Below are 27,147 nucleotides of genomic sequence, written 5' to 3' on the forward strand. Positions count from 1 at the left end.
GGGAATAAAAGCAGGGTGTAAATGCAATATGACTGAGTCTTTGGTAAACGATGTGAATGGTGGTGTTGCCATTAGAGAGGCCAACTGGCTGACTCTGTGCGCAGAAGTAGGATGCTATTAAGGTGATGTTGTTTCAAATGCATCAATTCCACAATCAGACTGCTTCTGCCACAGGGAACGTGATTGTGCACCTCCCTGCTGACTGATGCAATATATCACTGCGATGTTGCTGGACAATATTTTGATGATTGTTCCGGATATGTGAACACAGAAATGGAACACACGCATGAAAGACAGCTCTGAGCTCTAGAAGATTTATGTGACAAGCCCCTTCTGAAGCTGACCACTTGTCCTGGACTTTCATGCCATTCATGTGTGTGCCCCCGCTGGTAAGGGAGGCATCTGTAGTTAGCTGATTGGTAGGTTGCGGGCGATGGAACGGGACACCTGCTATGAGGTTGTGCGGGTTGGTCCACCACAACAGGGAACTGCGGACACAGGCTGGAGGAGCTACTGACTTTTGAATGCTGTGCTTTGTGGGAACATATACCGAAGCCAGCCAATGCTAGGCAACGGAAGTGTAGTTGGGCATGATGTACTAAAAATGTGGTAGTGGCCATGTGTCATATCAGTTGCAGGCAAGTGAGTACCGATACCATAGGGGTGTATATGAGGATGGTTACCAGCTCTTGTATTGCGTGGAATCATTCTGTCAGTAAATATGCCTGTACCAATATAGAATCTAGTCTGGCGCCTATGAAGTTTATGGTCTGAGTCGGCTCCACCGTGGAGTCGGCACACCCTCACTGACGTGGCCCAGGGAGTCGAAGGACTGTCTGACTAACATGACCATGTGGGACGTCTCCTGTCGTGATCTGAGACAGTCGTCCAGGTAAGGGAATATAATGACGTCTTTGCGACGCAGATGAGTTGCCATCACCGAAAGCATTTTCGAGAAAAGCCTGAGAGCGGATACCAGACCAAATTGTACTATGCAAAATTGAAAATGACCATCGCAGACAACAAAATGAAGGAATCATCTATGCGCCAGATGAATAGTAATGTGAAAGCAGGTGTCTCGCAGGTCGAGGGCTGCAAACCAGTCTTCGTTGTGTAGTGATGGTATTATAGTAGTAAGGGTTACCATTTTGTAGTGTTGTTTCCGGAGGTGACGGTTCAACTTCCACAGATCGAGAATAGGTCTCCATTCTCCCGTTTTCTTCCGAGTTAAGAAATAATGGGAGTAGAAGCCTCTTGCTTTGAACTGATTTGGGACCCTCTCTACTGCTCCTATAGACAAGAGGCAATGGACCTCTTGTCTCAAGAGATCCCCGTGAGATGGGTCCCTGAAGAGGGACGGGGTTGGTGGGGTGGTGGGAGGAACACAAGTAAATGGGATTGTGAATCCAGAATTCATGACTTCCAGGACCCATCGGTCCGATGTTATACTAGCCCATTGGTGGTAGAATGGCCGTAGTCGGTGGTGAAACAAAAGAGGGACCTGGTGTTGAGTCCTGACAACTTACCCTGTGTGCGTGCCGTCGACCGCAGAGCCAAACCTGCTGTTTTGTGGCAGATTGATTGGACACGTGGGGTGGCTGGGCATGTCTGTATTGCAAACATTGCTTTGGGCGAGACTGATCATGGGGCGGTGTTGTTGCCTTTCGTATCGGAACTCATATCTACTCTGATACAGGTAGTATCTCTTACGTCTATCTGGAGGAGTATACATCCCTGAAGTACGCAATGTCGTACACAAGTCCTTCCCTGAGCGGAGGACTACATCTGTCGTTTCTGCAAAAAGCCTGTGTTTTTCGAAAGGGAGGTCTTCTACTTTACTTTGTAACTCTTTGGGAACCGCAGCTGTAGCTAGCCAAGACGATCTCCTCATAGCCATCGCCACAGCTGTGGAGTGAGCAGCTGTGTCCGCTACATCTAGGGCAATCTGCAGTCCCACCCTAGCTGATGTGTATCCTTCCTGTATGACGGATCTCAGAAGTGGTCTCTGAGTCGGGGAGATATTGGTGCAGCTCCGTCAATTTCAAGTAATTATCAAAATTATGATTAGACAACAAGGTGGCATAATTTGTTATGCAGAGAAGCAAAAATGTCTAGTTTTTTACTGTCCTTGTCCGTCACAGAGTTCCTGTATTGTGGTGTCTTCACCCTATGTTGCACCGCATTCACCACCAGAGAATTCAGCTGCGGGTGGCTGAATAAAAACTCAAGGCCTTTGGAGGGGACAAAGTACTTCTTGTTGGCCCGCTTGCTTGTTGGCGCCACAGAGGCTGGGGTTTACCAGATTTCTTCCACCGCCTCCATAATCACTTCATCAATAGGAAGCGCAATTTTTTACCTTTGCTGGGGGTGTAGGTTTTTCAGCAGACGCTATTGTTTGGTCTGCACTTCCACCAGCTGCAACTCTTGGGATTCTGCAACCCACTTGAACAGCTTCTGAAATTGTTTCAGGGCATCTGGAGGGGACATGTCACCTGGAAACACCGCTTCATTGGGGAGGAAGAGGACTGATCCGATGGTGATGTCTTGGGTTGCTGATCCTCTCCCCTCACAATACTGGCCCTCCTCCGGTTCTGACTGTTGGGGCTGTGCAGCAGGGCTCTGTTCTGAAGGAGTTGGAAGGTGCTTGTGCTGTTGTGGTTGAGGCTCAACAGACACATGCGGATAAACCAGCGAGCGGCAGCAACATGGAGATCACCTATGAGAATGTGATCTGTAGTAATGGCGAGATGAGTAATGTGGTTTGTGGTAATGCTCATAATAACGATCAGAGTGAGCAGGCAATGAATGTCTGGATGATACAACACGACCATGCCGCCTGTAATATGCTGAGTGAGGAGACTGTCTTGACGAATGAGGCAAGTGTGGAGAAAACCTCGAGGATGGTGACATCGAGCTGTGCCTGGAGAAATAGAACTGTGCTGGTTAGCTGACTTATCCGCAGCTTTCCTCGGTGCTTATGCAGTGCTGCTCATTGGAATCAACCCTGTTTCTGCCCTTTCTGGAGCCACTGATGCCGATGTGCGTGACTCCATCATCATGGGTGCTGTTGTGCACGGCACTGTTGTCGACGCAGAACATGCTGATGGTGGCGAGGGCAACGACGGCAACGATGGTTGCGATGCCATAATATTGTCGGTTTGGGCTCCCAGTGCCGCTGAGGTAATCAACTTTTTAGATTTGGCTCTTGTAGAGGTTTTTGAGACCACAGGAGCAGTGCTGGATGTATCAAGCTTATCCCCTTTACTGACTCTGCTGACAGGTTCAGCAGGTACAGATTGCATGGGGGATGCTCTGACTTTCTTCATGGCAGTCACCCTCAGAGAAGAAGCCCTACGCTTCTGCGTCAGATGGGATTGGTCCTGCCTAGAGCGGGGGGCTGGACTTGACGACCTTCTGAGGTCTCTTCCAATTCTATGATTCTATGATAAGGGGATGGTTGGGTGAAATAACATGATCTTGGTAACTAATTGACCATTCATTATCAGTTGGAAATAGGTCAATGGAGGGATGATAGGAGTTGCTATAGGGAACTTTCTGGGTGTCTGGCTGGTGAGTCTTGCCCACATGCTCAGGGTTTAGCTGATCGCCATATTTGGGGTCAGGAAGGAATTTTCCTCCCGGGTAGATTGGCAGAGGCCCTGGAGGTTTTTCGCCTTCCTCTGTAGCATGGGGCACAGATCACAGCTGAAGGACTCTCTGCATGTTGGGGCCTTCAAAGTATTTGAAGGCTTCAATATCTGAGACATAGGTGAGAGGATTATTCTAAGAGGGGTGGGCGAGATTCTGTGGCCTGCACTGTGCAGGGGGTCAGACTAGATGATCATAATGGTCCCTTCTAACCTTAAAGTCTATGAGTCACACCCGCCTCTGAACTCGGTGGTGGAGCGAGGTTCACAGGGTAAGGCTTTATCGAACAGGATCATTTTGAGGCACATTTTTCTGTCCCTGCACGCTCTAGCAATGAGTTTAGAGCAATGCGTGCACTTCTGTGGGACTTGCGCCTCCCCGAGACAGCAAATACACACTAAATGGCTGTTGGACGCCTGCATGACCTCGCGGCATAGGGAGCACTTTTAAAAACCTGGTGAACCAGGCAGTGTCTTCAGTTAGGATACTTGTAGACTTACTAAAAGCTAACTAAAAGAACTCTTTTCTTTTTTGAAGTAAAAACTGAAAAAAAAAAAGCTTTGTTCTCTTAAGTACAAATGAACTATAGAACTGTAAACACACTAAAACTAACAATAACAATTTCTTAACTAACTATTGACTGGAAAACTCTGACCAGATGAGAAGAACAGAGCTCCGCCTGCGACCGAGGACGGTTGAGAGGAACTGGCGGGAGCTGGACTGCGCACGACAAAGGGTGCAAATTGCAGGAGACACTGACCACACATGTGCGGTCCAGCTGACTATGGCTACTGTGGCACCAGGACGAGCCTGACATCTACAGCGGAGCACCAATGGGGACCACTCTAAGAAGAAATTCTGGGTAATTAAGAGCAAGGATGGGGAATCTTTTTTGGGTCAGGGGCCGCTGACTCTCAGAAAAATCAGTCGGGGGGGGCCACACACTAGTGAGAAGCAAAAAACCAAAACACACCCTCACTGATGTGGCCCTGACTGAGGAGAAAGACACTCCCCAGACTCCCCTCGCACACCAGAGCCTGGGGGGCCTCAGGCTAGTAGATTGTGTGATCTAGCCCTACTGGGAGGCGGCAGGGGGGCTGGAATGCCAGCCCAGGATTCCCAATGCTAGGGGGGAGCTCTGAATCTTGGGGTACTGGATGCAGGCAAGCTGGGGGCCACATCTGGGAGGGAGGGAGTTTGGATGCAGGAGGCGTCGCAGAGCAGGGGTCAGGAAATGGGACAGGTTTCAGGATGCTGACTCTGGGCGGTGCTCACCTTGAACAACTCCTGGCAAGCAGCAGCATATTCCAGAAGCTCCTATGCATAGGCATGGCTAGGCAGGTCTGTGTGCTGCCTCCGCCCCTACAGCTCCCATTGACCATGGTTCCCAGCCAATGGGAGCTGCGGAGCCAGCGCACAGGATGGCAGCAACGCATGGAGCCCCCCTCGCCATTCCTCTATCTAGGAGCAGCAGGGACGTGTTGCTACTTCCGGGGAACCATGCAGAGCCAGGCAGGGATCTTACCAGAAAATCTGGTTAATAGAGCTTTCCAGCTGATCAAGTGCCAGATAACACCGCTTTTACTGTAACAATAAAACCTTCTGAACTACATAAGGAGATGCTTTCACTCTCCATTTCATCTTGACTCTGGGTTGAGCATAACAGCTACTTAACAGCACATGGTCCTACTAGTTCAGCAGAAAAAATATTGAGCTATATCCTGATTTGTTGTAATTCAGTGCTACTCCGTTGACTTCAATGAAACTACAACAACTTACATCAGCTGTGGATCTGGTCCCCCACCTGCAATGGAAGCTTCAGAGGGAATTTAGCTAGGCAGACTGCAGTTAGTCAGAACAACACGAACTTTCATTTCTGTTATGAAAAGCACTGTGACATTTTAATGATCACAAGAGGTTAGGACTCTCATATTTCACTCTTCTAGATGAAATGGATACAGAAATATACAAAAAAGTCTTAGACCCAAGACCATTCTTTGCAATTAATAAATATTTCAGCCATAGCTATAGTGGAGCAGATAGTATTGCAAACATAACGTATGGTTTGTATGGACTTGTTTTAGTCAGATGTCTTTCCTGTTTATACATTCATACAGTCTCTTCTGTGGCAAACAACAAAAGCCTATTCTGGGTATGAAGGTTACACTGAAAACCGCACATTTACAAAATGTCTTCTATCACTAGCACATCAGTTATGTGCATAGCTAAACATCCTGCAGAGAGCACCTCGGTAACAGAAGGTGGGTAGAGACAGATAGAAGGATCACAGCAACCAGAATTGGGATAAAAATCTTGACTCTACGATTTTCTGTTCACTGAACATTTACCAAATAAGACTTCTTTATCGTTGTCATCTTCTCCTTCCTGGAACACAAGGCCAATGTACTATAGGGACAGTTTGCTGTCTTACCTCTTCTTCTGACACTTGAAAATGGACTTGCTGATCATCTCAAAATAGACCACCACAGTAGAAGAGCAGAGCATGTTCTTCAAAGAGCATGAGGGTAAGAAATCAATCCCTACTTGGTTTGCCCCAGTATACATCACTGGGATCCTTCCTGGTAAGGCTTAAACATTTATTCTGTATAATTTGTGCTCATTAATGCAAATTCAGTATTGTTGGAGTGGTAGGGACAGGGATTTTTTTTCCCAAGCTGGTTAGTATTATTTGTAATTGGAACTATGGCTTTTTTATTTTAGTTACAGTTGAAACATTTTATGCCTTCAGGGTTTGAGTGCCCCCCCCCCAAAAAAAAACCTCTATTATTTCTCTGGATATAGTTTAGGAATGGGATAACCCTTCGGGAATGGAAAAAATGAATTCCCAACAAAATGGAGAAATACATTTTGCACTGGCCTCTACTGCTGAGTACAACAAGGTTGTATAACTATTCAATCATTATTCAAAGAAGGCTCAAAAGCTTATCCACTCCACAGAGTGATAAAATTGTCCCACCCACCTTAAAAGATATCAATTACAGTCTTCACTTATCCTACCCAATAGAAACCTTTCATGGCTGTTTAATTGTGGATGCCATACATACCAAACTGTTGAAGAATGACTACTATAAAGTGACACTGTAAATCAGTCCGAAGCTATTTAATTTTTTTCAGCAGTACAAAATAATTACAAATATTGAGCTATGAAATAAAAATTAAAAAATCATTCTTAAAATAGTTATAAAAATAAATAGTTAAAATCTGTTATCTACAAGAGATCATTGATTCTTAAGTATTTATAAATACTTCCAAACTAAATTAATCCGGGAAGGGCATAAAAATGCTGCTGAAATCGGTCATTTAATTTAAATATTTTTAAAAGCAATCTACATAAAATCATTGATCCTTAAATAAAAATACAAACTGTCAACATGCTAAGCACATACAACATTATTGAATTACACCAAACATTCTCTGCACACTGGAAAATTTACTATGGTTTCTCACATCACAAATGAATGTACATAGGAAAGATTCTAAAAATTCACTACGTACAATACACCTTATTTAAATAGATGCTGATTTTTCCAATCAGTTCCAAGGCACTTTTCTTCCTAAGATGCGGTTGGTGATCTTCTGTGGGAAAATATGAAGACATATAACAGATTAATTAGTATTATTTTTCTAACAATGCTACTACTTCATATTAAACTGTTCAAACACTGTCACCGGTACGTAAGTAATGATAAATCCCTTAACATATCTTATACCAACTATGCTTTTCCCCTTAGAGGGATAAGGAGAAAAAAAAACGTTGAGACACTTCCCACTAGTGGGATGTCACAAGCAGAGAACCCAGACAGGGACTAAGTGTCCATTGTTATTACAGAAGCAAATTGGGGATTAATGTGTAACCGTATAATGGCTGATATTTCAATTCCAAACTCAAAAACCTGTTTTGACTGACATAGTGGACTTATTGTGTGATGAAAGTACCAGCTGCTACTCCTCTGTTTTAATTGTATTTTAGTAAACAAAAAAAAATTAAGCATACACCTTTCTAGAAGGCCAGATCAGAACCTTAGTTGTGCATCACTGAATAAGATAAAGAGCCCTTACTCCTCTTGCCTAGCAATGCTTTATGATTGCATACACACAAAAAACACCAGGCCCCACCCCGGACAACTCTTGTGGCTCTGCAGATGTACTATCATAATACAATAGACAAGGGCTTACAACACAGTTAATGTGTCAAGTCATTATGTGTACAAACAGGTTCTCCACTGATTATGGGGTTTTATATAATATCTATGCTGTATTATTATTCTTTCCTGATTCAGTGACAGGCTGTCCCATATTGTGAGGCTGTTTCAGACAACTGTGATCAAGTACACAGCTCCTCTTCTCCACGTTTCTGAAAATTCAGGTTTCTCTCACTCTCTTCCCCCTCACACCTTTTTCTCACTACTACATCTCTTCTCTTTGAGCATCTGGTGAGCTGTTTCTGATATTAGGTGAGCAAACTTCAGATATAAAACAACCACACCTTTGTGCTGGTTCAATCAGCAGATGTCAGTATCGCCAAAGCATGGAGAAGTCTTGATTCTGTACACTGCACTTTACAAAGCAGAGTATCTATATGATCTCCTAACAGATAACTGACATGCCTGTTAGCATATTTGACCTACTGCCCCAAAGACAGGAAGCAGATACACACAAACACATAATACTAAACATTACAGTATGGATAACAGAAGACTCTGGGAGCAACAGAACAATCATCATCCATCTCGGTATGGAACCTGCCCTAGAATACTGCACAAATACTGCCCTAGAATACTGCTCACATGCTGCCCTATTCCATCCTGCAATTTCAAAATACTTGACATTGCATGACTACTGAAGAACAGCCCTGACTGGAATAAATTATGTCTGCCATGTGCAGCTGCACAGTAAAGGCACCAGTGTCAAAGCTTGTGTCTTGCTCTTTTCTGACAGTTTTGTAGAAAATTGGCAGAATTAACAGTCTATCAGATGGTCTCAGACGACCAGAACTCAAAAAGTTGACCAAACTGAAATGAACTCTGGTCCCAAGGATGGAAGATAAGAACTTTAACCACTGCTCCTTTGATAATTGAAACAAAAGTTTAAAAGTAACTGGTGGGAGGCAACAAAGGAGTCAAAATCAGATGAACAGATTCTCTAACAGCATCAAGTGGGAATGGCAGCTCTGAGAAGTGTATTATATGCCTCTAGAAACAACATTCTTCCTTTCCAGCTCGTGTACTGACACCTAGTGGCCAATGTCTTGCTTACACCCCCCGGCCCTGCATCCTTAAAGATATTAACAACCTCAAAAAACGGTTCATTGGTTTGGATTTTGAATACATGCATGGGCACTCACGTCTTTAAAAAGGAAAAATACGTAATCAAATTAATTTTTCCAACACCTGAGTAATTTTTCTCCTATGCTATCCAAATATGACTCATCTACAGAGCACCATCCACCCTGTGCCCTGAATGAATCAGGGATCCTATGGAAAAAACAGTAAGTTATCATATAATTAAAATCTGTATCATCTCACACACACACGAGGGTCAAATTAAAGTTACACAATCAACCTGGAACTCTCTCCCTCCTACAGTCTCAGTCTCATCTACTTCAGTGTAGCCAGGATGAGTAGGAATGATGTCTCTGACCTCTGTCAGGGGCTGGAAATGGGCGACAGGAGAGGGATCGCTTGATGATCCCCTGTTCTGTTCACTCCCTCTGGGGCATCTGGCATTGGCCACTGTCGGCAGACAGGACACTGGGCTAGATCAGTGGTGGGCAAAAGAGCCTCTGTGGGCTGAATCTGGCCTGCCAAGTGAGTTGATCCGGCCATTGGAGGTCCTGACACTCCATCCGCCCCAATGCCAATCAGGGCCTTGGGGATGGGGGAAAGCATGTGAAGTCTCCTTCCGTCCTGCCCCTGTCCTGCAAGGAGTGTACGGTGCTTAGAAGCACCACGCGCTCCTGGCAGGGCGGGAGGAGACTGTGCACTCCCCCCGCTCAAGCCCTGATTGACCTGGCCGTGGGGGGAGCGCGCTAAGTCTCCTCTCACCCTGCAAGGGGTGCGGCTCTTCTAAGTACTGCATGCTCCTTGCAGGACAGGGGCAGGGTGGGAGGAGACTTGGCACGCTCCGTTCCCATCCCTAGGCCAATCAGAACTTGGGGGCAGAGGGAGGGCAGTTGGCTCTAAGCACATGCTCCCTTGCAGAAAGGGGGCAGGAAGCGGGACACTTCACGTGCTCCCACTCCCCAGGCCCCTCAGGTGCATGGGTACCTAGAGGGAACTGAGAGATGTTCAGAACAGCTGGTAGTTCTCTGGGAGGGGTGGGGGGGAGAGCAAAGACTTACTTTGCGCACTCCTCCACCCCCAGACCAATCAGGAGCAGCCTGTGGCCACATCAAAAATTTCTGAAGTGGCCCCTGGTCAAAAATTATTGCCCACCCCTGGGCTAGATGGACCTTTGGTCTGACCCAGTATGGCCATTCTTACATTCTTAGTGTTTCTCAAAGTGGGACGTGGACCCACTCAGAGAAAGCTGCTAATGGGCCACTCCGGTTTGTTTACTTGCCGGCCCCACAGCCATGGAGCCTCATGGCTCCCATTGGCTGCAGTTTGCCATTTCCAGCCAAGGGGAGCTGCAGGAAGCTGCCTGGGCCACACCGCTTCCCACGGCTCCCTTTGGTTGCAAATGGCGAACTGCAGCCAATGGAAGCTGCGAGGCTCCGTGGCTGCAGAACTGGTAAGTAAACAAACTGGAGAGGCCTGTTAGCAGCTGTCTCAGAGTGGGTTCATTGCCCACTTTGAAAAACACTGATCTACCTCAACTTCCACGTTCTCACCCTCCCTGAGCCAGCCTCCAGTCTCCCTCTCCACACCAATGCTCCAATCTCCTGACCCAGGAAGCCGGGCACATGTCCCTGCTGACTCACATCAGACAGCTTCTTCCTCACCTCGGCCCGGGCAGGGAGTCATCATTGATAACATGCCAGTCAGGGTCCCTATTCTCCATTACTGCACATGCAACCCAGCACGGGCAGAGTCTACAGCAGTTCAGAGCTGCAATTGCAGGTAAAAGCCTGCTTGGCCACAGGCTGGGGCATACCCAGCCAGGACAAAATCTACAGGGAATTTTAATGCTAAAATCCAAGTAATTGCTACTGAGCATGTGCAACTCAAGTTTTTCAAAGGGTTATAATTTGGCCAAATATTGGCAGATTTTCACAGCCAAATTTTGAATTCCTACTCAAACGCATGGAGGCACCACAGCTTCTTCAAAGAAAAGGTCAAGAATTTCTTATAAATGGGCCAAACAATATATTCTTTCCTAGCCTCATTCTCGGAAATGGCAGAGTCATTTTTGCTGAAACTTAAAAGGGAGATGCATTAACACAGATGTGTCTAGGGTACTTTGTGTGACGTGTCTTTTACTATAGCTGCCTCTAAGTCACAATATGACTGCATAAAGAATTTGGAGTATTAATCTTTAACACATTAGCACTGGCCAACCTGCCAGCTAAATGAACTCCTAAGAATATATGGGATTAACAAGTCATCTTTTCAAAGTCCTCTCAAACCGTGTAGTTAAAGTTATAACCAGGTCCGTGATTCCTTGTTAAACTTATCAAACATGCTTTGCAAATACAACTAGCTTAAAGTTATATATATTCTGCACAGCAGTCCACCTTTACAGAGGTGCATACTGTAAACAAAGTATAAATAGAATAGAATAATAGAAATACGGGGCCAGGGAGGGAATCTTGAGAAGTCAAGTAGTCAAACCCCCTCGATGCTGACATGAAACCAACTGTATCACGTTGTTGACTCATTTATTTTGTCATCCACTTGGATGACAAAAGCGGAACCTTTTCTGCTATACTACTGCCTGCTAGTCACTACTCACTTTGTAGCTAGGCATTTAAGTTTTCCTTTCGAAGTGTAGTCCTTCACACTTGCCTTTACTGAATTTTATCTTCTTCATTTCAGACTAATTCTCCAATTTGTCAAGGTCATTTTGAATTGTAATCCTATCTTCTAAAGTACTCGCAGCTTGCTGTCATCTACAAATTTTATAAGCATACGCTCCACTTCATTAACTAGGACATTAACAAAAATATTGAATAGTATTGAACCAAGACAGACTCGTGTGAGACACCACTAGATATAACAGTCCTTTTTGATGGTGAATCATTGATAATTACTCTGAAAAATAGTTTTTCAACCACTTCTGCACTCACTTTATAATGATTTCATGTAGAGTAAATGAATCGGAACCAAACTAAGAGATCTTAGTGTAATGTGTTTACCTGCAGTTCTCTTTTCCTTATTGACCTGTGGCAGATCGGCTTGTGAAACAGAACACCTACCGTTTTGTAAAGCTGTGCTTTCAGCCGGTATGAAGAATATTCAGATTTTCTTTTTTCTTCCTCTCGTCTCTTCTGCACCTCAGGCAGCCGTTCATAGATTCTTAGTGCAAATACAAACAGAAAAAAGTTACTTGGGAGTAAAGGAATTTGTCAATGAAAAAAGCACACTGTTCTTTATCTTCAGTTCTCTTAAAAACTTCCGGTCAAATATAGTAGAGAAAGATTATCTTTTGGGGTTTCTAGTGCCATGGAGGCCAAACGTGAAATCCATGATCATTATCAGCAAAGATACCGGAAGTCCCCACATCCCGCAATGCCACTCACTGAAGTATCACCCCCCCCAAAAAGTATTTCTGGGAGTAATGTCAATGATATAGCAGCACTGCTTCAAAGAGTGGAAACAGAAAACAGAAATAGTACCACCAGTGGATGGGCATATTGAGATGCAAATACCAAGTTTATTCATGAATAGTAGATATTTCTGTGATAAGAAGCACTTGAAATGCCTAAAATTTGACAGAATCATCTGTGATATTTAAAGATCTAGGCCAGATTTTGCCCTCTCCTCCTGTTGAAAATTTCCCAGGCAAGGACCGGGAATAATGGGCAGCCTTGAATTTAGGAAGCATAAGGACTCAGACCTCTGCCAGGCAGCGTTGCTGCTGCCACTTCAGGCACAGTGTTCATAATCTGAATTATCAGCCCTCTGTAATACTTAAACAAGAAAAACTATATCTTGCTTCTTTACTGAGGGTATGTCTATATTACAGCATCAATTTGAGTTATCTTAATTCAAAATAGTTCATTCGAATTAAGCTAATTCGAATTAATGTGTCTACTCACAAAATGCAGCTCAAATTAGCATTTTGCTAATTCGAAATACTGCATCCACACTGACTGGACACAGAATCAGATTTAAGGCCAGCCAGAACCACGTCAGGCCCGGCATCAGGTCAGGAGTGTCTGTGTGTGCCTGCTGCCTGAGGCGGATGCCTGTGCTTAAGGGGACACCGCCCCTCCCTCCCCCTCCGGGCAGCCGGTTCTCAGGTGTCCCTGCTTGCTTGCCTGCCTCGATGAGGGACAGCAAAGCATTTGTGCCTCTGCATGCTCTTGATGCCCTCTCTTGGGACACCACAGCCCCATGGCACTCTGGTGCTTCTCGTAGACATGTTGCTGCGAGCCTGGCTGCACTTTCTGCAGGCTGCCATCCTGGAGGTCCATCGGGGGACTGTCAGTATCCAGGAGGCCCTGCAGGAGAGCTTCCACTCTGAGGAGTACTAAGAGCCTCCCTGGTGTGCTCCACTGGGGGCTTGTGCCTCATTTCTCCCTCCTTACACTTACCCCTCCCTAATCCCTCTTCCTGATGTCAAATAAAAACACATTTCTTGCCAAAAACAAACTCTCTTTATTGACCGAAACTGAGGTGGGAATGAGGGTGGGAGAGGAAAGGGGGAAACCTGGGAGGAGGGAGCTGGAAGGGGGAGTTTGGCATTACTCTTTGTAGAATGAGGTTTACCAAACTCGAATTAAGTCCCCCGCTATTTTGAATTTAATTCAAAATAGCAGTTTGCTTGTGTAGATGCTATGGAAGTTAATTCAGAATAACGGCCGAATAGTATAGACATACCCTGAGAGATTTGGGATCAAGTGTACACAGGAGAAACTTTCTATAAACACGGTGTTGTACCAAAAACACATTCTTTTAGAAGATTTATTGCGTGACTCTTTATGCAGTAGATTTAATCAGATCACTGCCTACGTTTTAGAGGGAATTAGAAGCAGATTTTCTTTTAAAAAGACATTTATTCCTTCAACGAGTATTCATTAGAAAGGGTTTCAGTGGCTTGAGGATGAGGGATACTTTCAGCTACATTTGATTCCATGTAAGTGAGTACACCTCCCATGGCAGTGTCTGTGTTAACTTCAGCAGGGACAGAATATGGTAAGATAGTCAGAAAAGGAGAGCAAGTGGCAAAGTTGTGTAACTTGCACCAATTTGATATTAAGTACCTCTGTAAAACACATCATAGGGTATGAAAGCTGGAGGTGTTAGCAGGAAAAGAAGTGGGTGTGTACAAGACAAAGCAGACTTTCACTACTTAAAATTACTCTTCCACCATCCCCAGTGGTCCCTGGCAATGAATTTGACCAGTGCTGAACATGATTCCCATCAAATATCCTAAAACTCAGACTAGAATAATCCACAAACATTTGTAAGAAGCCCAGACTACCACGTATAAACATGTTAGCTAAACATGTCTGAATTAGCAATCAGTTCACTTGAGTTAAATTCTAGAACAAACATACCCTATATAAGCGGATTCTTGTGGTAGTAGGCAGTTACACATTAAAATAGAAAGAAAGGACTCCATTATTTAAAATATATATATATAGTAAGTACAGAGGGGAACTGTTACTGCAGTGACTAAGGTAAAGCTTTGCTACTACCTTCTCAAAGACATACCTTCTCTTTTGTCCCTGTTTTCCTACTCTGTCTGTAGCTGCTCCCAGAAGCCCAACATTTCTAAAAACTTCACTAGCAGCATTACCTCTATAGAGAAGACAAAATGAATAACTTCTAGTAAGCCTTAAATTGAAGGAGGTAGGTGGTATTTGGATTAATACATTGATCTTTTGCCTCTGAAGTCACAGGTTCAGAACTGCATCAATTCACAACTGAAAAAGCTACAGGTGATTTCATTCTCTGGGTGGATGCTTCAGGCCAACCTTCCTGATGAAGTGTTGAGGGTTTTAGCCTAATACTTGGGAGAGGTTCGATTCCCTACTCTGACACAAACTTCCCGTGTTGACCTTGGTTAAGTCACTTAGCCTCTCTGTGCCTCAGTTCATTTCTGAAATGGGAACATCGGCACCAACCTCTTTGACAGAGCTGTTGAGAGGATAAATACATTAAAGATATTAAAGACTGAAGTGCTTTGAGAACCACAGAGTCATACAACTAGAAGGGACCTCGAGAGGTTACAAGGTTATTATGGGGGGGGGGGGGAATTGTGGTATTACTACCCTTACTTCTGGACTGCTGCTGGCGACAATACTGCCTTCTGAGCTGAGCAGCTGGAGAGTGATGTCTACTGGCCGGAATCCTCGCTTCGAAGGCAGAGCTGCCACCCTTACTTCTGCACTGTGGCTGGCAGGATACTGTCTTCAGAGCCAAGTGCCAAGTCAACAGCTGCCACTCTCCAACTTTCCAGCTCTGAAGGCAGCACAGAAGCTAGGGTGGTAATACTGCAATCTCCCTAATATAACCTTGCAACACCCCGTAATTCCCTTTTGGGATAGGACCCACAGTGTGAGAAATGCTGGTCTTCCCCATGAAATCGGTATAGTGTAGGGACAACACACATAAAAGACTAGATTTCATGGGGGAGGGCAGCAAAATAAGATTTCACATGTGTTTTTCATGGTTGTGAATTTGGTAGGGCCCTACTTATTATGCATTAGCACATGCGCCTTTTGGAAGTCTCTCCCTAAGGTCATACAAGTCCTCCATTGGAAATGGCATCAAATCCCCTTCGGACCTAAATTATAAGAATGGGACAGTCCACAGAACTCTTTCAGACTACTGTCCCACTTACTCTCCACAGTTCCCTCCAGCTAGGGATGGCTGGATGTGCTGCATTAACTAGAAAGTAATCTGCTGTTCAGATATTAGGCCATTGGTGTGCCTATTTATGAAGACATTTAACATATGTAGGGCATCCATAATTGTGGCTAATTCAGCATCCCGTTCCATAGTGATTTTAGAATTCTAACTAGTTTATCAAGGTGTAAGGAGAAATAGAATATTCTCCTCCCTGGAATGACCAAAAAATGTGTGCTTATTAAATAGGAAGATTTTAAAAGGCCAGTGAAAGTGATAAATTATATTCCAACTTAAACAGAGAAAAGTTATGCGTGCAGAATGAACAAATAAATGGTAATAAAAATACCACAACTGGATCCAGGTTGAGTAACTCAGAGTTAACAGACATTCTGTAAATTCAGATATTTATGAATTCTGAGTTCATAAAGATGCTGCAATTAACAGCACAGATCAAGGAGTCCTACTGACCTATGGACAGAGTTTTTTCCAGAATAGTGGAGCATTTTAAGATTTTTGCATCTGCGTTCCCGGGGCCAGAAGCAACTTTCATAAGTATGATGAACTTTCCATTTATGACCTTTGAAACAACTCTGAAATAAAATTTATCATCTTATTCAGTCTCTTTTGGCCTTTATATTAAATCACAGGGTTTATTTTGTATAGTATTTATTCTTTCTGACATGTATTTGCCCTGTATATAGTACTTAGCAAAGTAATCAGCCACATAGAATCACAGAATACTAGAACTGGAAGGGACCTCGAGAGGTCATCGAGTCCAGTCCCCTGCCCTCACGGCAGGACCAAACACCATCTAGATCATCCCTCATAGATATCTGTCTAACCTGCTCTTAAATATCTCCAGTGATGGAGATTCCACAATCTCCCTAGGCAATTTATTCCAGTGATTTACCATATGTTTAAATTCCATTGACTCCATATTCCTGTGGTAGCTGTTTTGATTCTTTCAATATCTTTTGTATGGAAAGTACTCCAGAAGCAAAAGACTTAAGTACTATACAAGCTACCATGCAGATGTCTCATCCCCTCTTTTCTCACCTCCTTCCTCTTGTACCATTTTCATGATCCAGCTGAAATATCAATTTTTTCATTGCTATCTTTCACTTATTGTCCCTATCTCACCATTTTTGTATCCTTAATTCATTATCTGATTATTATGAAATCCCCCCCCCCAACTTCTGCCCAATTTCTATCCTATATATAAATACAGATTGGACCTCCCTGGTCCAGCTCCCCCATGGCACCTGAGCAGTCCCAGACAAGGGAGTTTGCCGGACTAGGGAAGATCTAGGAGGAGGGGCACCAGCCTCTCCACTCAGGTCCTCTCCCCAGCTCCCTGGCACCACTGCCCTCATCCCCCTGGCTGCAGGAGCCTTGCTGGTGCTCACAGCCCCGCTAGCTGTGGGCTCTGCAGTCCCTCCCTTCCTGGCCCCACCAGCTGCAGGCTCTGTGGTTCCCCCCACCCCATGGGCTCCAGCAGCCCTGTCGACTTCAGCCCAGCGGGCTATGGGCTCTGGTGCCCTGCGGGCTCTGCTGCCCCACCAGATGGCTCTGTAATAAAGCTCTCTGGTCCAGCAATATCCGTGGTCTGGCAGGACCAGAGAGTCCCAGAGCACAAAAGTTCAATCTTTTGTCCCAAACTTTCAAGCAGTGGTATGTTAGATGTCTGCAGCACTCCACATACCTGTAAAAGTTTTAGAGCTCTAAGGGTATGTCTACACTGCATTCCTCTTTTGAGAGAGGGATGCAAATGCAGCTGAGCAAAATTGCAGATGAAGCGCGGATTTGAATTTCCCGTGCTTCATTTGCATAATCGCTTCCGGCCGCTTTTTTTAAATACCCTATTTCAAGATAAAAAACGCTGTGTAGACGAGGTTATTTTGAAAGAAACCCCTTCTTTTGAAATAACCCTTACTCCTCAAAAAATGAGGTTTAACGGTTATTTCGAAAAAAGGGGTTTCTTTCAAAATAACCGTGTCTACACAGCAATGTTTACCTTAAAATAGGGTATTTCGAAATAGTGGCTGGATGCGATTATGCAAATGAAGCACAGGAAATTCAAATCCACGCTTCATTTGCAATTTCGCTTGGCTGCATTTGCATTCCTCTCTCGAAAGAGGAATGCAGTGTAGACATACCCTAATTTACCTTTCACTATCCATGATGCTTTATTACTTTTTGCTTTTCACTCAGTTTATGCAATGGCTAGACTATTCACAAACTAAAGGTTTATTTTTCTAGTCCATTTCAGTTATAGTGCTCTCATATTTGCAGTGAAATGTTCAGATGCAGCTAAAATAAATAATTTTCCCAAATATCAAGGGGGTAGCTATGTTAGTCTGTATCTGCAAAAATAACAAGGAGTTCTGTGTCACCTTAAAGACTAACAGATTTATTTGGGCATAAGATTTCATAGGCAAAGATCCACTTCATCAGAGACAGGAATCCTCAGAATTTTCCCAACTTTTTTTTTTTAACCAAAACATTGAAACATGTCTATTAATAACAAATCATGCTCCCCTTCTAACAGCAAACTCTACATTTTGTACTAAAACCACTTGATGTATCCTAAGCAGCCAAAACCTTCACTTGTAAGAGTGAGAATAATTTTCTATCCTTAACACCCCATTCATGTCACCCGATTTAGTTTATCTGATACAAGTCTTAGCCTTACCTTTTAGATCTCTGAACCATTTCTCTCATTGGAACTGTCCTTTCCTTCTGTTTAACCAGGTAATCTAAACAGAAAGGCAAAGTTCTGAGCATAATAAAACTCTAGCGCTTACAAAAACAGTGAACAAGTTTGTTTAGATTAGCGCACTGATCTACTATTGTAATCTCAGTCATATATACAATTCATTTATATAGAATGGATAACTACCCTATTATAAGAATCTCATGATACATATAAAATAAATGTATATAAAATGAATAATTATGTTAAAGAATCTCATTAGAAATAAAGTACACTTGAAATCATGCCAAGTAAATTCAGTATTCCCTATACAGCACGCACAAACATGAGGCACCTCTGTTATAGAGCAGGTAACTAGCATTCTTATAACCCTTCTTCTCTGGGGAATTGAACAGCTCCTCTCGCTCGTTCTGCAACACACTCTGAATCTTCCTTTCTTCCATGATGAGCTTCAGGCGCTTCATACGCTCCCCAGAGCGGGAGATGAAATCAGGACGGTGCAATACAAGCGCCTCCTATGCAGAGGGAAAAACACTCTGCGGATAAAATGGCTTTAGAATATTCCTGCAAGCTGGGAGGGGATGATCAAAATTAGTGAATAGTGGAAAGCATTCCTTTCAAAAAATCACCCTCTCACAGTACAGAATGCTGTACCCATAATGCAGAGCAGCTCTCTGGGGGTCTTGTTAACAAGTACTTTGGCATTAAACAGCATGAAAGTTAACTGGCTGGGGAAAAGAATAGCTAAAATAATTTACAAAAGAGGGTGTGAAGTTCAGTTTAAACAAGCAGTCAAAGATCAGGCAGCCACACACCCAAACCAAGATAGGAGCAATCATTGACTTAAACACTTCCATCAAAATAAAACTAAAGTCTATTACAGCTATCCATTTAAGTAGTGCATATCTCAGTGTCTACAGCAGGGGCAGGCAGTCATTTTTTTGCCAGGGACCACTTCAAAAATTTTTGAAGTGGCCATGGGCTGCACCTGAAGGGGCAGGGTCAAGATGCTTTGGGCTTCCCCACCCACAGACCATGATTGGTCCGGAAGCCCCTTTGTTCCCCCTTCCACTAAGCACCATGCACCTGGCAGTGGGAAGAGACTTCCCATGCTCCCCCACTCCCAGGCCAATCACAGCCTGGGGGTTGGGGAGTGTGTGAAGCCTCCTCCCGCCCTGCCAGGAGCGTGCAGCACCTCTAAGTGCTGCATGCTCCTCGCAGGGCAGGGGTAGGGTGGAGGAAACTTCACACATCCTCCCACCTCCAGGCCAATCAAGGCTTGGGGGCAAGGGAGCGCGCGATGTCTCCTCCCGCCCTGCCAGAAGCATGCAGCGATTTGAAGCGCCACATGCTCCTGGCAGGGCAGAGGAAACTTTGTGCACTTTCCCCTGCCCCCAGACCCTAAATGGCCTGGGGTCGGAGGAACGGCAGAGCCTCCATTGGCCGGATTAATCCGCTTGGCGGGCCAAATCCAGCCCTTTTGCCCACCCCTGATCTAGAATATGTTGGCTTCTAAAGAAAACTTTAAAGTGGGATCTCAGCATTTCACTTTCCTTTTAACCCCAATGTTTAATAGTAATAAGCAGCTTTCAAAAAATAAAGGCAACGAGTACTGTGACTTGGCTGAGACCCCTTCCTTGAACGTCACAATGTGTGCTTATGCTGACACCACCTATCTTCATCTCTATTCTACCCCATATCACAAGGCAGCAGGTAATAATGCTCTTGCTGAAGTAGGCCATCAAGGTGTGAAACTCAATGCCCCTTGACATCAACTTCTGTCCACCAGTGTTCCCTGTAAGCTGTGCAGCAGCATGGAGCACAGCTTCACAGGTGATTGATCAGGCCTGCCCAGTCATTCCGCTCCATGCATGGAGCCCTGAGCCTCTGACTGGGTGGGGCTGATTAATCACCTGTGAAGTTGTGCTGCTGGTAGGGAACACTGCTGTCCACCTCTGCTGACTTTTGATCCTCACCATAAAACTGTATTTTTCATACCTGGTTTTGAGCACCTAAATAATTTGCCATATGGATACATGAAATCCCCATTTTAGTGTCCAATACATAGATAAATGTATTATGTTTCTGTTATATTCACTGTTTTTAAAATATCACACTGTAATCTTTATTACTTAGCATTCATGAATACTTTTGCATGGCAGCAATTAAAAAAATTTATGTTGTTACTGCTGCTGCTACATTCCTTCTGAAGTCTTGAAACATGAGATTTGATCATCCTGATTATTTTAGCTTGTATAGACATAGGTATTATAAAAAGTGTAAAATTATCCAACAGTGTTGTTATACTTGTTGACTGCATACAGCAATGAAAGTAAAATGGTGAAAATCAGGGCCACAAGTTTTGTTTTTATGAGCACCTAAACATGACTTCATCTTCTCCATCTTTTTCCCCTCACTCCTCCAAAAATTACAGTAAAACAAGAACCTCTAAAGTGGAGTGTTCTTACCTGCAGTGTCATTTTCACAAATGGTCTTGGGGGCTTGTTCTCAACATCTCTTACTGGGACCACTGGTTGAGTCTTTATGCTTCTTTGCTGCTCTTGCCAATTCCTCTCTCGGAGTGGCTCTCTCCATGGCTTTGTGCTGGTCAGTGGCTCAAACCAGGATGGACCTGGACCAGAAAAGGAGCTAAATTTGTTCTCCTTCCTAGAATCGGATTTTAAATCCTCAGCAGGAACAAACCACAAAACTCCTATTGAAAATATTTTTTAGAGCCAAAAAGTACAAATTAGAGAAAAATGTTAAAGAATATATACATTTCCCTTTTGTCTTCTCTTTTCCAGACCCTCTGTATAAACAGTGCCTCCAAACACAGAGACCTGATCCTACAGCCATTGCTCATGTCAGTAGTTCCACTGACTTCAATGGGAAGTCCTTGAATCTGTCAAAGAACATAGATAAAACCCTCTGAAATGGCTCAACTAACAACATTTCTCTTTACTTGTATAATCATTTACTAATAATTTCACATTTCTAAAACACCTATGATCCCCAAAAGTTTAATCACTCTTTACAGATGTTTCTAAGGGGCAAGTGCTTTGTATCTTCCAAACCCCTTACATGCATGTGAGTGCTTAGCCCGCCTGAATTTGCAGCCTTCTGGAATGTAAATACAATTAAAATATACACTAGGTATGTTAAATATAGAATAATCAACTAATTGAATAGTCAATAGAATTTGCATCGACTATTCAATTAGTCCATAAGGGCACCTCTGCCTTTGAAATGTAGCAAGAGCCTCAGTAGCTCTTGCTACATTTCAAAGGCAGAAGCGCTGTGGGGAGCATAGGGCGAGAGGAGGACTCAAGCAGTCCCCAACTGGCCCTGTACTCCCTGCTTTTGAAATGTACAAGAGCCCCATTCTTGCTACATTTCAAAGGCGGAAGCACCTCCAGTTCCCCACTGTGCCCCTGCCATAGACACGGTGCTGATAGAGGCAGCAAGGAGGGGAAGCGACTACTCACTAGTTGACTATCTGATAAATATATGCTTACTGGACAGTAGACTAGTTGCTTATACCTCCAACATACACTTTAGAAGTTTTCATGTGAAGCAGATACAAGACTGTGATGAGTAGGGTTATCTGTTCCTAACCAAAACATGATGAACAACTGCATACAGGAATGGAATATAACATTTTAGGACATTTCAACAGCTATGCAGCTGAGTGTTGAAGGGAAATTCAGATTAGGAGGCTGGACCCTGTATCTTCCCAAGATACAGCCACAGCTGAAGAGGGGACAAGAACACTTCCTTCCAATATCATGACCTTCTCTTCGTCTGAAATCTCACTTATTCCATGACACCCTCAATAAATGAATCACTAAAAATAATGAACTATAAATCCTTGATGAAAGTTAGTAATTCCATTGCCTTTAAAAAAACGATAGATTTGTCAATGTTAGAGACTGTTCCTATGGGGCCAGCTAGAGATCTCCTAATTACATACATTGTGTATTGGTAACAGGGGCGGATATAGGGCAGGGCGAACAGGGCAGCCACCCCGGGCCCCGCGCTTCAAAAAGCCCTGTGCATGTGCCGTGGCGCCGCTGCGCATGCGCATGGCGTCACTGCGCATGCGCCATGGCAAAGGGGGGGGCTCGCGGAATTACGCTGCCCGGGGCCCCGCAAAACTGTCATCTGCCCCTGATTGGTAATACATGCTGGCTGATGGGAAATGTGAGCACTTTCCCATTCCAAGGTGCAATGCTTGGGGCTCACCTTGTGATAGCTGTTTCCCCTTGCCTGCTAGGTTTGGAAAATCTGAACACACACAATTCAACTGCCCAAAACCATCATTCGCATAACTCAGGGGTTTCTGTGGCCTCGCCTGGCTAGCTCTTGGAGTGGGGAAAGTCACACCAACATCTCGAGTATTTTTCTTGGTTGCACTGTTCACAATCTCCAAGTCACCTATAGTTCAAGAGAAAGAAAAAGGAACACATTACCCCACAGCAGCAATGACTAAACACACTAAAATGTTGGGAAGTCATCCCTGGTCCTTCAAACTAAGCAAGTGGCCTACTGCCATATCCCCATGTACTCTGACTTTGTCAGATATAATAAGATAAGGTGGATTGAACCAGACCAGAACCTTGATGGAAGACTTCTGAGGAACACCTCAATCATCAACATGCTCTAAGCCTTTTAGAAGATGGCACTTGTGAAGGTTGACAGTTTTTTGCCATTTTACTGTAATCTTATATATGGGGCTGGTGGACTTTAAGACTCACGCCTTTTAAGTTATCACTCCAAATCCAGCTCAAATACAGTGACCAAGGGTTGTTACTATATGATGATCTTCATGAAGTTAGTTCTGTGGCATCAGTCTGGCTCCCAAGGCAAAAAGGTGTCTACATCACACCATTAATGCAATTGGCAGTTAGAGCAAAGGTCAAGCACTGAGTGGAATGAGGGAATGAACTCCTCTCTCTCTTGTAGAGGAAGATTCCTGTTTCTGGGCTGTGTCATAAAGGCCGCTTATGTTTTACTGGATAAACAAGGGAGAACTAAATGTGTGTAAAACTGAAGCTGTTAACCAAGGCTTAAGAAACTATAAGCAACCTTGGAAGAATGTCACAAACATTTACCAACCCAGATACTAAGTTTATTCACACCTCCTTATCAAAGTGATAGAAATGTAGCCGTGTTAGTCTGGGGTAGATGAAGCAAAATGCAGGACAATGTAGCACTTTAAAGACTAACAAGATGGTTTATTAGCTGATGAGCTTTCGTGGGCCAGACCCACTTCCTCAGATCAAATAGTGGAAGAAAGTAGTCACAACCATATATACCAAAGGATACAATTAAAAAAAATGAACAAATATGAAAAGGACAAATCACATTGCAGAACAGGAGGGGGATGCGGGGGGGGGGGGGGGGAGGAAGGAAGGTAACTGTCTGTGAATTGATGATATTAGAGGTAGGGAGAGTGGGATGTTTGTGAGTTAATGGTATTAGAGGTGATAGTTTCCCCAATTATCACCTCTAATACCATTAACTCACAAACATCCCACTCTCCCTACCTCTAATATCATCAATTCACAGACAGTTACCTTCCTTCCTCCCCCCCCCCCCCGCATCCCCCTCCTGTTCTGCAATGTGATTTGTCCTTTTCATATTTGTTCATTTTTTTTAATTGTATCCTTTGGTATATATGGTTGTGACTACTTTCTTCCACTATTTGATCTGAGGAAGTGGGTCTGGCCCACGAAAGCTCATCAGCTAATAAACCATCTTGTTAGTCTTTAAAGTGCTACATTGTCCTGCATTTTGCTCCTTATCAAAGTAATCATAATGAAAAGCAGGAATTTTCTTTGTCCATCCAAACAGTCACTCATCCCTTAAAGTAGGATTGTACAGGCCTGCTTTAACAAACTGTCACTGGAGGATGTGGGGGGTGGGGGAGGGACCTGAACCCAGGAAGCATACCAGTCAATAAATAAATCCTATCTGAAGTGGGGACAAGAGATATGCAAAGGGAGAATCCTGCCAACAGGAATAAAGACTGCAGTTGGCTGGCTGACTAGACTGATAGAATAGTGAGTGCTTAGAAAGATATTCAGTAACTTGCATACAAAGGACCTCGGGACTTTTAGAACTCTTACAAGAGAAAAGTAACATGGAATCTAGTGTAATCAGTTATTTGATACTGAAACGGATTAAAGGTCTGAGATAGCAGAATTCACAGATGAACAAATACCTGGGCCAGTAGCATGGTGGGAGCCAACAAATGCAAGTGTCTGATTTTAACACTTTATTCTGAAAGGATCAAAGCAGTACAATTTGTAGGCAGCGAATGCCCAGTGTACTTTCCTGTCAGTGAAGACCTGCATTAAACTCTGAAACAGCCCTGAGATGAAAGCCAGAAGTGAATAAGCAGAGATGAAGATCAGACCTAAGGAAACTCACCTGCTTGGATGCCCTTGTTTAACATCCGTGTGTGTCGCTTGTTATTGAGGGCAGAGCTTGGTCTCCAGGAACTGCTGATTGTAGCAGAAGATTCTGATGAAATAACAGAGTCTGTCATCTAGAAAAAGCATAACAGGTTCTTGGGGATCTCTATTCAACTCAAGTCAGCCTGGGGGCAGAGGTGAGGGATCAAGCTGCAAGGGAACGATAGCCACAAGTTCAGTTCTTACTGATTCTTTTATGGGCTCAAGCCAAAGGGTTGCAGGTAACCAAAGCATTTATCTCCTGGCAATGAGGAGAGTTGAGGACAGAGCATGTTTAACATGGTTCAATAGTTCTATTATATGTAAGTGCACCAGGAACTGTACGTTTAGCTGAGCACTTTGTTCACAAAGTCAGAAGAAGAACCTGAGAGAGAAGGCGCTGTGCAATTTCAAGGCAGAACATCTGGACCAAGGTACCTGAACGCTGCAAGAGAAAGGGATTATGCTGGAAGGCTGCTGGGTTCCCTTTCTGCTCAGTAATGATTTCTGTTTCTACAGTACCAGAAAGAAAGCAAAGGACTTTCCAAAAGGCACCAGTAAAAAATTCTCCCACTTTTTTCATGCCCCCCAAAAATCAGTGTTCTCTACTGAGGCGAAACCTGTTGAGAAAACTGCAACTTAGAGGAGGTAAGAAACAAGGAGCTAAGTACCATGAGTGGGAGGTTATACAGGCACTTGTACCTCTTAGTTCATCATAAAAATAGAACTAGCTGTGCTCATAGATCTAATATTGAATGGAGCTGCTTTGTAAATTTGTGTAATGATCTTATTGCCCTTTAAAATTGTAGGGCATTTTGTCTGTGAATACAATGCACCTCTTTACGCAAGATTTGTATTCTGATTATGTAAATAGGGATATGTTGGTGTTTAAATAACTCAGCAGTTATTGACAATGCTTCTACAGCCCTCAATTTTGACAATGTGGCGTCAAACAGCTGCTAGAATGAAGTTAGTTGTGCTTCATTTTAATTAGGAAACAGATTTTTCACACCTATTACAGTAATCAGTATTCTATTAATACCTCATAATACTAAATCTGATGGGCGCAACAGGAGCTATATTTTATTGCTCAGGTACCTTCATTGTCATCAATTCAACAATGCATAATTTCAATCACCGCATTTAAAAGACCTGGCTTTTATTCTCAGAAATACAAGAATGCGTCACTTTGCGTCTTGTAAAATCAATTACAGCTCTGGCAGATTTTACATGATAGATATGGCAGACATGCACCTGCACATCTGAGAACCGAATCAAAATGCATATACACATTCTGGAAAAACAAAATCCTTATTCTATATGCAGAGAAAATTGATTTCCCTCCCTCCCAAACAAGCATTTCAGCATTCAAGCAGGTTAGATATACGCAGTCATTCAGCAATTAATATATACATACTTATTTCCATTCAAACCAACTTCAATGCAAACCCTGGTTTTGCAGCTGGTGCCAGATATAACTTCAAGAGTACCTGAGAAGTACAAATTATATTTGATAGTAAACACCTTAAAGGAAGCATCCAGCATTTGTATACTGTTGAGCAGAAAATTGGCACTGTTACTGAATAAAAAAAATCCAGAACAGGGTTCTGTGGAGGCAGAGCTGACAATATTACTCAGATAAACCAGAAATTTAATAAAAACTGAGTATAAAAAGGGTGCCACTTTCTTATATAGGTTGGACCTCCCTGGTCCGGCACCCTTGAGACCTGAGTGGTCCCAAACCTGGGAGTTTGCTGGGCATGAGGAGGTCAATGCTCCCCCTACTGGCTGCCCCTCTCCCATCTTTTCCTATCAACATCTTTTGTTGCAGACTACTGGGACATTTTCTGAACTTACACTCACTTACACTCCAGACTTGCCGGACACTAAATCTCCATGAAGATCTGTCAGACCTGTCAACACTCATTGTGCCACATGGTGCTGAGGGGCTGACAATGGGAATGGTTCCAAGATATCCCTCATCAATGGTGTCTGCACATTCAGTAACAGCACTGCCAATGCAGGAAGCTGCAATGCCAGTCTGTAGCACCAGACTATGGGGTACCAGGTCATTCTTCAGTAGTGCCAATGCTGAAGAGTTGGAAGTTTAAAGAACCAAGTTCCTCTACACAGGAAGTCTTGGCAGTGCTTTTTGTGAAACCTCTTCAGAGAAGCCTCTTCTTGATGAAAATGCGCTGGCACTATGAGGAGACTAAGCAGAGTGATCTCGAGGAGATACTCTTTTCTTCTTTTAGGTGATCTTAAGAGATCTGCCTCTGGAATATGTGCCCTGTATCTTTTCGGACAATGAGTGTCAAATTAGGTTGATCTTGGTGCTGAAACAGACGGA

At 43.7% G+C, this 27,147-nt stretch overlaps 1 protein-coding gene across 4 annotated transcripts in view; it reads right to left on the minus strand.

Moving 5' to 3' along the window:
* Positions 1–6,938: 6,938 nt before the first annotated feature.
* Positions 6,939–27,147, minus strand: part of ALMS1 (ALMS1 centrosome and basal body associated protein) — a 99,602-nt gene continuing 79,393 nt past the window's right edge. For all 4 annotated transcript variants that reach the window (XM_075931031.1, XM_075931030.1, XM_075931029.1 and 1 more), the window contains 8 exons: positions 24,775–24,892; positions 22,585–22,776; positions 20,811–21,055; positions 18,677–18,857; positions 18,322–18,385; positions 14,490–14,576; positions 12,026–12,125; positions 6,939–7,245 (listed from right to left, as the gene is read on the minus strand). In XM_075931031.1, the coding sequence (XP_075787146.1) occupies positions 7,201–7,245; positions 12,026–12,125; positions 14,490–14,576; positions 18,322–18,385; positions 18,677–18,857; positions 20,811–21,055; positions 22,585–22,776; positions 24,775–24,892 (1,032 nt within the window). In that variant the 3' untranslated portion in view covers positions 6,939–7,200. The remainder of the gene's footprint in view (positions 7,246–12,025; positions 12,126–14,489; positions 14,577–18,321; positions 18,386–18,676; positions 18,858–20,810; positions 21,056–22,584; positions 22,777–24,774; positions 24,893–27,147) is intronic.

Source organism: Pelodiscus sinensis, chromosome 5 (genome assembly GCF_049634645.1).
Source record: "Pelodiscus sinensis isolate JC-2024 chromosome 5, ASM4963464v1, whole genome shotgun sequence".
NCBI classification, from domain to species: Eukaryota; Metazoa; Chordata; order Testudines; family Trionychidae; genus Pelodiscus; species Pelodiscus sinensis.